At 53.0% G+C, this 14,512-nt stretch overlaps 1 protein-coding gene across 1 annotated transcript; it reads right to left on the minus strand.

The window, feature by feature from the left end:
• Positions 1-4,502: 4,502 nt before the first annotated feature.
• LOC142700532 (rab11 family-interacting protein 4-like) lies at positions 4,503-14,236 on the minus strand (the record flags this gene model as incomplete). Its single annotated transcript, XM_075848110.1, has 6 exons — positions 14,061-14,236; positions 10,597-10,776; positions 10,386-10,520; positions 8,064-8,099; positions 4,687-4,786; positions 4,503-4,606 (listed from the first exon to the last, which is right to left on the minus strand). Coding segments are annotated over exons 1-6 (713 nt in total), but the record flags the coding sequence as incomplete, so codon positions are not given.
• Positions 14,237-14,512: the final 276 nt, after the last annotated feature.

The following is a 14,512-nucleotide window of genomic DNA, read 5'->3' on the forward strand; positions in this document are numbered from 1 at the left end:
CGCGGGTGATTTATATGTATACAGGGGTGTACGCGGGTGATATATATGTATACAGGGGTGTACGCGGGTGATATATATGTATACAGGGGTGTATGCGGGGGATATATATATATATACACACAGGGGTGTACGCGGGTGATATATATATGTATACAGGGGTGTACGCGGGTGATATATATGTATACAGGGGTGTACGCGGGTGATATATATGTATAAAGGGGTGTACGCGGGGGATATATATATATACACAGGGGTGTACGCGGGTGATATATATGTATACAGGGGTGTATGCAGGTGATATATATATAAGTATGTATAAAGGGGTGTATGCGGGTGATATATATATATGTATACAGTTGTGTACGCGGGTGATATATATGTATAAAGGGGTGTACGCGGGTGATATGTATGTATACAGGGGTGTATGCAGGTGATATATATATATGTATAAAGGGGTGTATGCGGGTGATATATATGTATACAGGGGTGTATGCAGGTGATATATATATATGTATAAAGGGGTGTATGCGGGTGATATATATGTATACAGTTGTGTACGCGGGTGATATATATGTATAAAGGGGTGTACGCGGGTGATATGTATATATATACACAGGGGTGTACGCGGGTGATATATATGTATACAGGGGTGTATGCAGGTGATATATATATATGTATACAGGGGTGTACGCGGGTGATATATATGTATACAGTTGTGTACGCGGGTGATATATATGTATAAAGGGGTGTACGCGGGTGATATGTATACAGGGGTGTACGCAGGTGATATATATGTATACAGGGGTGTACGCGGGTGATATATATGTATACAGGGGTGTACGCAGGTGATATATATGTATACAGGGGTGTATGCGGGGGATATATATACACAGGGGTGTACGCGGGTGATATATATGTATACAGGGGTGTATGCAGGTGATATATATATATGTATACAGGGGTGTACGCGGGTGATATATATGTATACAGTTGTGTACGCGGGTGATATATATGTATAAAGGGGTGTACGCGGGTGATATGTATACAGGGGTGTACGCAGGTGATATATATGTATACAGGGGTGTACGCGGGTGATATATATGTATACAGGGGTGTACGCAGGTGATATATATGTATACAGGGTGTACGCGGGTGTTATATATGTATAAAGGGGTGTATGCGGGTGATATATATGTATACAGGGGTGTATACGGGTGATATATATGTATACAGGGGTGTACGCGGGTGATATATATGTATACAGGGGTGTACGCAGGTGATATATATATGTATAAAGGGGTGTATGCGGGGGATATATATATATACACAGGGGTGTACGCGGGTGATATATATATGTATACAGGGGTGTACGCGGGTGATATATATGTATAAAGGGGTGTATGCGGGGGATATATATATACACACACACAGGGGTGTACGCGGGTGATATATATATGTATACTGGGGTGTACGCAGGTGATATATATATGTATACAGGGGTGTACGCGGTGATATATATATGTATACAGGGGTGTACGCGGGTGATATATATGTATACACAGGGGTGTACGCGGGTGATATATATGTATACAGGGGTGTACGCGGGTGATATATATATATGTATACAGGGGTGTACGCGGGTGATATATATATGTATAAAGGGGTGTACGCGGGTGATATATATATATATGTATACAGGGGTGTACGCGGGTGATATATATGTATACAGGGGTGTACGCGGGTGATATATATGTATACAGGGGTGTATGCGGGTGATATGTATACAGGGGTGTACGCGGGTGATATATATGTATACAGGGTGTACGCGGGTGATATATATGTATAAAGGGGTGTATGCGGGATATATATATATATATATACACACAGGGGTGTACGCGGGTGATATATATATATGTAAACAGGGGTGTACGCGGGTGATATATATATATATACACATACAGGGGTGTACGCGGGTGATATATATATATTACACACAGGGGTGTACGCGGGTGATATATATGTATACAGGGGTGTACGCGGGTGATATATATATATATATACACAGGGGTGTACGCGGGTGATATATATGTATACAGGGGTGTACGCAGGTGATATATATGTATACAGGGGTGTACGCGGGTGATATATATATATATATATACACACAGGGGTGTACGCGGGTGATATATATGTATACAGGGGTGTACGCGGGTGATATATATGTATACAGGGGTGTATGCGGGTGATATATATGTATAAAGGGGTGTACGCGGGTGATATATATATGTATAAAGGGGTGTATGCGGGTGATATATGTATACAGGGGTGTACGCAGGTGATATATATGTATACAGGGGTGTACGCGGGTGATATATATATATATATATATACACACAGGGGTGTACGCGGGTGATATATATGTATACAGGGGTGTACGCGGGTGATATATATGTATACAGGAGTGTACGCGGGTGATATATATGTATACAGGGGTGTACGCGGGTGATATATATGTATACAGGGGTGTACGCGGGTGATATATATGTATACAGGGGTGTACGCGGGTGATATATATATATATATATATATATGTATACAGGGGTGTACGCGGGTGATATATATGTATAAAGGGGTGTACGCGGGTGATATATATGTATACAGGGGTGTACGCGGGTCATATATATGTATAAAGGGGTGTACGCGGGTGATATTTATGTATACAGGGGTGTACGCAGGTGATATATATGTATACACAGGGGTGTACGCGGGTGATATATATGTATACAAGGGTGTACGCAGGTGATATATATGTATACAGGGGTGTACGCGGGTGATATATATGTATACAGGGGTGTACGCAGGTGATATATATGTATACAGTTGTGTACGCGGGTGATATATATGTATACAGGGGTGTACGCGGGTGATATATATGTATACAAGGGTGTACGCAGGTGATATATATGTATACAGGGGTGTACGCAGGTGATATATATATGTATACAGGGGTGTACGCGGGTGATATATATGTATAAAGGGGTGTATGCGGGGGATATATATATATATATATACACAGGGATGTACGCGGGTGATTTATATGTATACAGGGGTGTACGCGGGTGATATGTATACAGGGGTGTACGCGGGTGATATATATGTATAAAGGGGTGTATGCGGGGGATATATATATACACACAGGGGTGTACGCGGGTGATATATATGTATACAGGGGTGTACGCAGGTGATATACATGTATACAGGGGTGTACGCGGGTGATATATATGTATAAAGGGGTGTATGCGGGTGATATATATATATATACACAGGGGTGTACGCAGGTGATATATATGTATACACAGGGTGTACGCGGGTGATATATATGTATACAGGGGTGTACGCAGGTGATATATATGTATACAGGGGTGTACGCGGGTGATTTATATGTATACAGGGGTGTACGCGGGTGATTTATATGTATACAGGGGTGTACGCAGGTGATATATATGTATACACAGGGGTGTACGCGGGTGATATATATGTATACAAGGGTGTACGCAGGTGATATATATGTATACAGGGGTGTACGCGGGTGATATATATGTATACAGGGGTGTACGCAGGTGATATATATGTATACAGTTGTGTACGCGGGTGATATATATGTATACAGGGGTGTACGCGGGTGATATATATGTATACAAGGGTGTACGCAGGTGATATATATGTATACAGGGGTGTACGCAGGTGATATATATATGTATACAGGGGTGTACGCGGGTGATATATATGTATAAAGGGGTGTATGCGGGGGATATATATATATATATATACACAGGGATGTACGCGGGTGATTTATATGTATACAGGGGTGTACGCGGGTGATATGTATACAGGGGTGTACGCGGGTGATATATATGTATAAAGGGGTGTATGCGGGGGATATATATATACACACAGGGGTGTACGCGGGTGATATATATGTATACAGGGGTGTACGCAGGTGATATACATGTATACAGGGGTGTACGCGGGTGATATATATGTATAAAGGGGTGTATGCGGGTGATATATATATATATACACAGGGGTGTACGCAGGTGATATATATGTATACACAGGGTGTACGCGGGTGATATATATGTATACAGGGGTGTACGCAGGTGATATATATGTATACAGTTGTGTACGCGGGTGATATATATGTATACAGGGGTGTACGCAGGTGATATATATGTATACAGGGGTGTACGCGGGTGATTTATATGTATACAGGGGTGTACGCGGGTGATATATATACACAGGGGTGTACGCGGGTGATATATATGTATACAGGGGTGTACGCGGGTGATATGTATACAGGGGTGTACGCGGGTGATATGTATACAGGGGTGTACGCGGGTGATATGTATACAGGGGTGTACGCGGGTGATATGTATACAGGGGTGTACGCGGGTGATATGTATACAGGGGTGTACGCGGGTGATTTCTGTGACCCGTCTCACCTCAGTACGAGCTGCGTGTTCTCCATCTTTAATTTGCTCTTGACGTCTCCGCTCGTCTGGTTGTCGTTCTCTAGTTCCGTCACCTTCTTCTCCAGGAAACTGACCTGAGGAGGAGGCGAGACGTAAGACGCCAGACTGACGGGTCCACTCATTTATCACAAGAGCCTGCGGGGGGCGCCCTCACCTTCTCAGTGATGTCATTGTCACAGGAGTCAATGCTGTCCCGGAACAAGTCCTCGGTGCTGCCGTTACTGCTGCTCAGGTTACTGGTGTTCAGAAGCTGCCTGCAGAAGAGCACAGCCGTGATACCTCCCCGTACCCCCACATTACCACCGTCCTCCTGTACCGCCACATTACCACCGTCCTCCTGTACCGCCACATTACCACCGTCCTCTTGTACCGCCACATTACCAACATCCTCCTGTACCCCGACATTACGCATCCTAGTACACCCAACATCCTCCTGTACCCCGACATTACCCATCCTAGTACACCCGACATCCTCCTGTACCCCGACATTACCCATCCTAGTACACCCGACATCCTCCTGTGCCCCGACATTACCCATCCTAGTACACCCAACATCCTCCTGTACCCCGACATTACCCATCCTAGTACACCCACATCCTCCTGTACCCCGACATTACCCATCCTAGTACACCCACATCCTCCTGTACCCCGACATTACCCATCCTAGTACACCCACATCCTCCTGTACCCCGACATTACGCATCCTAGTACACCCAACTTCCTCCTGTACCCCGACATTACCCATCCTAGTACACCCAACTCCCTCCTGTACCCCCACATTACCGTCCTGTACCCCCACATTATCCACCATCCTCCTGTACCCCCACATTACACAACATCCTCCTGTACCCCCACATTACCCATCCTAGTACACCCAACATCCTCCTGTACCCCGACATTACCCATCCTAGTACACCCAACATCCTCCTGTACCCCGACATTACCGATCCTAGTACACCCAACTTCCTCCTGTACCCCGACATTACCAATCCTAGTACACCCAACATCCTCCTGTACCCCGACATTACCCATCCTAGTACACCCAACATCCTCCTGTACCCCGACATTACCCATCCTAGTACACCCAACATCCTCCTGTGCCCCGACATTACCCATCCTAGTACACCCAACATCCTCCTGTACCCCGACATTACCCATCCTAGTACACCCAACATCCTCCTGTACCCTGACATTACCCATCCTAGTACACCCAACATCCTCCTGTACCCCGACATTACCCATCCTAGTACACCCAACATCACCCATCCTAGTACACCCAACTCCCTCCTGTACCCCGACATTACCCATCCTAGTACACCAAACTTCCTCCTGTACCCCGACATTACCCATCCTAGTACACCCAACATCCTCCTGTGCCCCGACATTACCCATCCTAGCACACCCGACTTCCTCCTGTACCCCGACATTACCCATCCTAGTACACCCAACTTCCTCCTGTACCCCGACATTACCCATCCTAGTACACCCAACATCCTCCTGTACCCCGACATTACCCATCCTAGTACACCCAACTTCCTCCTGTACCCCGACATTACCCATCCTAGTACACCCAACTTCCTCCTGTACCCCGACATTACCCATCCTAGTACACCCAACATCCTCCTGTACCCCGACATTACCCATCCTAGTACACCCAACATCCTCCTGTACCCCGACATTACCCATCCTAGTACACCCAACATCCTCCTGTACCCCGACATTACCCATCCTAGTACACCCAACATCCTCCTGTACCCCGACATTACCGATCCTAGTACACCCAACTTCCTCCTGTACCCCGACATTACCAATCCTAGTACACCCAACATCCTCCTGTACCCCGACATTACCCATCCTAGTACACCCAACATCCTCCTGTACCCCGACATTACCCATCCTAGTACACCCAACATCCTCCTGTGCCCCGACATTACCCATCCTAGTACACCCAACATCCTCCTGTACCCCGACATTACCCATCCTAGTACACCCAACATCCTCCTGTACCCTGACATTACCCATCCTAGTACACCCAACATCCTCCTGTACCCCGACATTACCCATCCTAGTACACCCAACATCACCCATCCTAGTACACCCAACTCCCTCCTGTACCCCGACATTACCCATCCTAGTACACCAAACTTCCTCCTGTACCCCGACATTACCCATCCTAGTACACCCAACATCCTCCTGTGCCCCGACATTACCCATCCTAGCACACCCGACTTCCTCCTGTACCCCGACATTACCCATCCTAGTACACCAAACTTCCTCCTGTACCCCGACATTACCCATCCTAGTACACCCAACATCCTCCTGTACCCCGACATTACCCATCCTAGTACACCCAACTTCCTCCTGTACCCCGACATTACCCATCCTAGTACACCCAACTTCCTCCTGTACCCCGACATTACCCATCCTAGTACACCCAACATCCTCCTGTACCCCGACATTACCCATCCTAGTACACCCAACATCCTCCTGTACCCCGACATTACCCATCCTAGTACACCCAACATCCTCCTGTACCCCGACATTACCCATCCTAGTACACCCAACATCCTCCTGTACCCCGACATTACCCATCCTAGTACACCCAACATCCTCCTGTACCCCGACATTACCCATCCTAGTACACCCAACTTCCTCCTGTACCCCGACATTACCCATCCTAGTACACCCAACTTCCTCCTGTACCCCGACATTACCCATCCTAGTACACCCAACATCCTCCTGTACCCCGACATTACCCATCCTAGTACACCCAACATCCTCCTGTACCCCGACATTACCCATCCTAGTACACCCAACATCCTCCTGTACCCTGACATTACCCATCCTAGTACACCCAACATCCTCCTGTACCCCGACATTACCCATCCTAGTACACCCAACATCCTCCTGTACCCCGACATTACCCATCCTAGTACACCCAACATCCTCCTGTGCCCCGACATCACCCATCCTAGTACACCCAACTTCCTCCTGTACCCCGACATTGCCCATCCTAGTACACCCAACATCCTCCTGTACCCTGACATTACCCATCCTAGTACACCCAACATCCTCCTGTACCCCGACATTACCCATCCTAGTACACCCAACATCCTCCTGTACCCCGACATTTCCCATCCTAGTACACCCAACTTCCTCCTGTACCCCGACATTACCCATCCTAGTACACCCAACTTCCTCCTGTACCCCGACATTACCCATCCTAGTACACCCAACATCCTCCTGTACCCCGACATTACCCATCCTAGTACACCCAACATCCTCCTGTACCCCGACATTACCCATCCTAGTACACCCAACATCCTCCTGTACCCTGACATTACCCATCCTAGTACACCCAACATCCTCCTGTACCCCGACATCACCGTCATGTACCCCAATATCAGCCATCCCAGTATGTCAAACATCCTCCGGCACTCCTCTCTTCCCACCTTCCCTCTGTGTGTTGGGATTGATCCCAGGGTCAGGCAGCTGCCGCACAAGCCACATATTAATAGAAATCCTATTTACCTTCCGAACGCCGTGCTCGTCATCTTCCTGCTGGGGCTGCAGATAAAGGAGATGAGAATATCAAATCATTGTCAACATTTTATAGTCATTGGTGACCCACGGGAAACATGGCAGAAGATGAGGTGGTCTCAGTGCCCCCTGACCAGCACCTCCAAGTGATCCAGTCCATCAGGGGACAAGTCAGAGAACTCTTCCCATACCGGACACCGGACCCTACAACCCATCATGGACCCCAGGCTACTCAAGGGACATGGGTGATATACATATATACAGGGGGGTGTACAGCTCTGGTTGGTCCCGTCTCCATTCCCCATGGACAGCGAAAACCTACTCAACCCCCGAACATTATCAAGCGAGGTCCAAATGGCCCCGGTACTTCTCCCCTACATGGTGCACATGAACAAGAGGTGGGCCCTGAGGTGGGGCTCTATGGGGGGTATGATCTGCTCTCATTTATGCCCCCCCAGTCACCTGTTGGCTCTCAGGTTCTTGAGCCGGGCCCTGAGGTGGAGCCTCCGTTTATCCCCCCCCCCCCGTGTCACCTGTTGGCTCTCAGGTTCTTGAGCCGGGCCCTGACGTGGGGCCCCTGTTTATGCCCCCCGCAGTCCCCTGTTGGCTCTCAGCTTCTTGAGCCGGGCCCTGAGGTGGGGCCTCCGTTTATGCCCCCCCCACCAGTCCCCTGTTGGCTCTCAGCTTCTTGAGCCGGGCCCTGATGTGGGGCCCCTGTTTATGCCCCCCCCCAGTCACCTGTTGGCTCTCAGGTTCTTGAGCCGGGCCCTGAGGTGGGGCCTCCGTTTATGCCCCCCCAGTCACCTGTTGGCTCTCAGGTTCTTGAGCCGGGCCCTGAGGTGGAGCCTCCGTTTATCCCCCCCCCCGTGTCACCTGTTGGCTCTCAGGTTCTTGAGCTGGGCCCTGACGTGGGGCCCCTGTTTATGCCCCCCCAGTCCCCTGTTGGCTCTCAGCTTCTTGAGCCGGGCCCTGAGGTGGGGCCTCCGTTTATGCCCCCCCCAGTCACCTGTTGGCTCTCAGGTTCTTGAGCCGGGCCCTGAGGTGGGGCCTCCGTTTATGCCCCCCCCCCCCAGTCCCCTGTTGGCTCTCAGCTTCTTGAGCCGGGCCCTGACATGGGGCCCCTGTTTATGCCCCCCCCCCCAGTCACCTGTTGGCTCTCAGGTTCTTGAGCCGGGCCCTGGGGTGGGGCCCCCGTTTATCCCCCCCCCAGTCACCTGTTGGCTCTCAGGTTCTTGAGCCGGGCCCTGTGGGGCCCCGTTTATGGCCCCCCCCCCAGTCACCTGTTGGCTCTCAGGTTCTTGAGCCGGGCCCTGAGGTGGAGCCTCCGTTTATCCCCCCCCCCCCCCGTGTCACCTGTTGGCTCTCAGGTTCTTGAGCCGGGCCCTGACGTGGGGCCCCTGTTTATGCCCCCCGCAGTCCCCTGTTGGCTCTCAGCTTCTTGAGCCGGGCCCTGAGGTGGGGCCTCCGTTTATGCCCCCCCCCCCCAGTCCCCTGTTGGCTCTCAGCTTCTTGAGCCGGGCCCTGACGTGGGGCCCCTGTTTATGCCCCCCCCCCAGTCACCTGTTGGCTCTCAGGTTCTTGAGCCGGGCCCTGAGGTGGGGCCTCCGTTTATGCCCCCCCAGTCACCTGTTGGCTCTCAGGTTCTTGAGCCGGGCCCTGAGGTGGAGCCTCCGTTTATCCCCCCCCCCCCCGTGTCACCTGTTGGCTCTCAGGTTCTTGAGCCGGGCCCTGACGTGGGGCCCGTTTATGCCCCCGCCAGTCCCCTGTTGGCTCTCAGCTTCTTGAGCCGGGCCCTGACGTGGGGCCCCTGTTTATGCCACCCCCCCCCAGTCACCTGTTGGCTCTCAGGTTCTTGAGCCGGGCCCTGAGGTGGGGCCTCCGTTTATTCCCCCCCCAGTCACCTGTTGGCTCTCAGGTTCTTGAGCCGGGCCCTGAGGTGGGGCCTCCGTTTATGCCCCCCCCCCCCCGTCCCCTGTTGGCTCTCAGCTTCTTGAGCCGGGCCCTGACGTGGGGCCCCTGTTTATGCCACCCCCCCCAGTCACCTGTTGGCTCTCAGGTTCTTGAGCCGGGCCCTGAGGTGGGGCCCCCGTTTATCCCCCCCCCAGTCACCTGTTGGCTCTCAGGTTCTTGAGCCGGGCCCTGAGCTGGGGCCCCCGTTTATCCCCCCACAGTCACCTGTTGGCTCTCAGGTTCTTGAGCCGGGCCCTGTGGGGCCCCCGTTTATGGCCCCCCCCCCAGTCACCTGTTGGCTCTCAGGTTCTTGAGCCGGGCCCTGAGGTGGGGCCCCCGTTTATGCCCCCCCCCCCCAGTCACCTGTTGGCTCTCAGGTTCTTGAGCCGGGCCTCCAGGTCATTGAGGAGTGTGATCTTCTTGGAGCACTGGGTGCAGTACATGTCCAGTAACTCGCTGGCGTACATGTGCCGCATCTTCTGGGGCGTCTGCCCGGCACTGGAGGGGAGTATAGGGGCACAGGGTTATGTGGGAGGAGGCCGGGCCACCAGCAACCTGCAGGACAGAGGGCTACCTGGAGGAGACGGAGGAGCCCAGGTCAGAGAGGGCGTGGCTTCTGCCCTCATCATCAGGGCTGGGGCTGCTCGGGGTGTAATCAACATCGTCCCCTTCACCGTAGTCCTCAAACTGCTCCTCATTACTGATCAGGGAGGCCGTGGAGCGGCTGGAGAAATCTGAGGTGTTCAGGAGGGTCCTAGAGAGAGGAGAATCATCATCAGAGACCCCCACAATCATCAGAGACCCCCACAATCATCAACCTCAGAAGCCCCCTACAGTCATCATCAGAGGCCCCCCACAGTCATCATCAGAGGCCCCCCACAGTCATCATCAGAGGCCCCCCACAGTCATCATCAGAGGCCCCCCACAGTCATCAGAGGCCCCCCACAGTCATCATCAGAGGCCCCCCACAGTCATCATCAGAGGCCCCCCACAGTCATCAGAGGCCCCCCCACAGTCATCATCAGAGGCCCCCCACAGTCATCATCAGAGGCCCCCCACAGTCATCAGAGGCCCCCCACAGTCATCAGAGGCCCCCCACAGTCATCATCATCAGAGGCCCCCCACAGTCATCATCAGAGGCACCCACAACCATCCTCAGAGGCCCCCCACAGTCATCATCAGAGGCCCCCCAACAACCATCCTCAGAGGCCCCCCACAATCATCATCCTCAGGGGCCCCCCACAATAATAATCAGAGGCCCCCCATAGTCATCAGAGGGCCCCCACAATCATCCTAAGAGGCCCCCCACAATCATCATCCTCAGAAGCCCCCCACAATCATCATCAGAGGCCCCCCCCAATCATCAACAGAGGCCCCCCCACAGTCGTCATCATCAGAGGCCCCCCACAGTCATCATCATCAGAGGCTCCCCCCACAGTCATCATCATCAGAGGCTCCCCCCACAGTCATCATCATCAGAGGCTCCCCCCACAGTCATCATCATCAGAGGCTCCCCCCAGTCATCATCATCAGAGGCCCCCCCCCACAGTCATCATCATCAGAGGCCCCCCAACAACCATCCTCAGAGGCCCCCCACAATCATCATCCTCAGGGGCCCCCGCACAATAATAATCAGAGGCCCCCCATAGTCATCAGAGGGCCCCCACAATCATCCTAAGAGGCCCCCCACAATCATCATCCTCAGAAGCCCCCCACAATCATCATCAGAGGCCCCCCCAATCATCAGAGGCCCCCCACAGTCGTCATCATCAGAGGCCCCCCACAGTCGTCATCATCAGAGGCTCCCCCCACAGTCATCATCATCAGAGGCTTCCCCCACAGTCATCATCATCAGAGGCTCCCCCCACAGTCATCATCATCAGAGGCTCCCCCCACAGTCATCATCATCAGAGGCTCCCCCCACAGTCATCATCAGAGGCTCCCCCCAGTCATCATCATCAGAGGCCCCCCCCACAGTCATCATCATCAGAGGCCCCCCACAGTCATCATCATCAGAGGCCCCCCACAGTCATCATCATCAGAGGCCCCCCACAGTCATCATCATCAGAGGCCCCCCACAGTCATCATCATCAGAGGCCCCCCACAGTCATCATCATCAGAGGCCCCCCAACAACCATCCTCAGAGGCCCCCCAACAACCATCATCCTCAGGGGCCCCCGCACAATAATAATCAGAGGCCCCCCATAGTCATCAGAGGGCCCCCACAATCATCCTAAGAGGCCCCCCACAATCATCATCCTCAGAAGCCCCCCACAATCATCATCAGAGGCCCCCCCCAATCATCAGAGGCCCCCCACAGTCGTCATCATCATCAGAGGCTCCCCCCACAGTCGTCATCATCATCAGAGGCTCCCCCCACAGTCGTCATCATCATCAGAGGCTCCCCCCACAGTCGTCATCAGAGGCCCCCCCCACAGTCATCATCATCAGAGGCCCCCCCCACAGTCATCATCATCAGAGGCCCCCCACAGTCATCATCATCAGAGGCCCCCCACAGTCATCATCATCAGAGGCCCCCCACAGTCATCATCATCAGAGGCCCCCCACAGTCATCATCATCAGAGGCCCCCCACAGTCATCATCATCAGAGGCCCCCCACAGTCATCAGAGGCCCCCCACAGTCATCAGAGGCCCCCCACAGTCATCAGAGGCCCCCCACAGTCATCAGAGGCCCCCCACAGTCATCAGAGGCCCCCCACAGTCATCAGAGGCCCCCCACAGTCATCAGAGGCCCCCCACAGTCATCAGAGGCCCCCCACAGTCATCATCAGAGGCCCCCCACAGTCATCATCAGAGGCCCCCCACAGTCATCATCATCAGAGGCCCCCCACAGTCATCATCATCAGAGGCCCCCCACAGTCATCATCATCAGAGGCCCCCCACAGTCATCATCATCAGAGGCCCCCCACAGTCATCATCATCAGAGGCCCCCCACAGTCATCATCATCAGAGGCCCCCCACAGTCATCATCATCAGAGGCCCCCCACAGTCATCATCAGAGGCCCCCCACAGTCATCATCATCAGAGGCCCCCCACAGTCATCATCATCAGAGGCCCCCCACAGTCATCATCATCAGAGGCCCCCCCACAGTCATCATCATCAGAGGCCCCCCACAGTCATCATCATCAGAGGCCCCCCACAGTCATCATTATCAGAGGCCCCCCCCACAGTCATCATCATCAGAGGCCCCCCACAGTCGTCATCATCAGAGGCTCCCCCCACAATAATCATCATCATCAGAGGCCCCCCAATCATCAGAGGCCCCCCAGTCATCAGAGGCCCCCCACAATAATCATCATCATCAGAGGCTCCCCCCACAATCATCAGAGGCCCCCCACAATCATCAGAGGCCCCCCACAATCATCAGAGGCCCCCCACAATCATCCTCAGAAGCCCCCCACAATCATCCTCAGAAGCCCCCCACAATCATCCTCAGAAGCCCCCCACAATCATCCTCAGAAGCCCCCCACAATCATCATCATCATCAGAGGCCCCCCACAGTCATCATCAGAGGCCCCCCCACAGTCATCAGAGGCCCCCCCACAGTCATCTTCAGAGGCCCCCCACAGTCATCATCAGAGGCCCCCCACAGTCATCATCATCAGAGGCCCCCCCCACAGTCGTCATCATCATCAGAGGCCCCCCCACAGTCATCATCAGAGGCCCCGACACAGTCATCATCAGAGGCCCCCCCACAATCATCATCATCAGAGGCTCCCCCCACAATCATCATCAGAGGCCCCCCACAATCAACATCCTCAGAGGCCCCCCACAATCATCATCAGAGGCTCCCCACAATCAACATCCTCAGAGGCCCCCCACAATCATCATCAGAGGCCCCCACAGTCCGGCCCTAGGACCACCCACAATCATCCTCAGAGGCCCCCACAGTCCAGCCCTAGGACCACCCACAATCATCATCAGAGGCCCACACAGTCCGGCCCTAGGACCACCCACCCTCCTCGTACCCGGTACCGGACACCACTGTTCAGACCATTCATTGACATGACACTTACGGGTCTCCTGGGAGGTAAAGCCCCCCCAGATCCTTGCCATCACCCCGACATTCATCAGAACTGTGGGTGCTCTCGATGGCGCTGTCCAGGTCCTGCTGCCCGGGGGTTAGACCATCCTCATCCGAGTCGCTGTACCCCCCTCCTGTGTCCACGTACATGCCACGTGTGATGTCAGAGCCCTGCAACCACAAGAGGAACATGAGGTACCGGGGTGGGGGGCACAGAACGTGGGGTACAGGGGGGGGCGCTACTGAAAACTCATCAATGTCTCTCCTGTAAGTGGAGCTTCATCATTGTAGCATGACAAGTTCTACAGGACCTCTGCTTGCAATCAGTGAATGGAGACACTGTTTACACAACACACACCGTCCAGGCACGTGAAGTATGGAGGTCAGCTGACCCGTAATACTAGACATTGTCCACATCAAAATCAGCGTCAAGAAGCGCTGTGT

The sequence above is a fragment of the Rhinoderma darwinii genome, unplaced genomic scaffold (genome assembly GCF_050947455.1).
Source record: "Rhinoderma darwinii isolate aRhiDar2 unplaced genomic scaffold, aRhiDar2.hap1 Scaffold_1880, whole genome shotgun sequence".
Taxonomy (NCBI): Eukaryota; Metazoa; Chordata; class Amphibia; order Anura; family Rhinodermatidae; genus Rhinoderma; species Rhinoderma darwinii.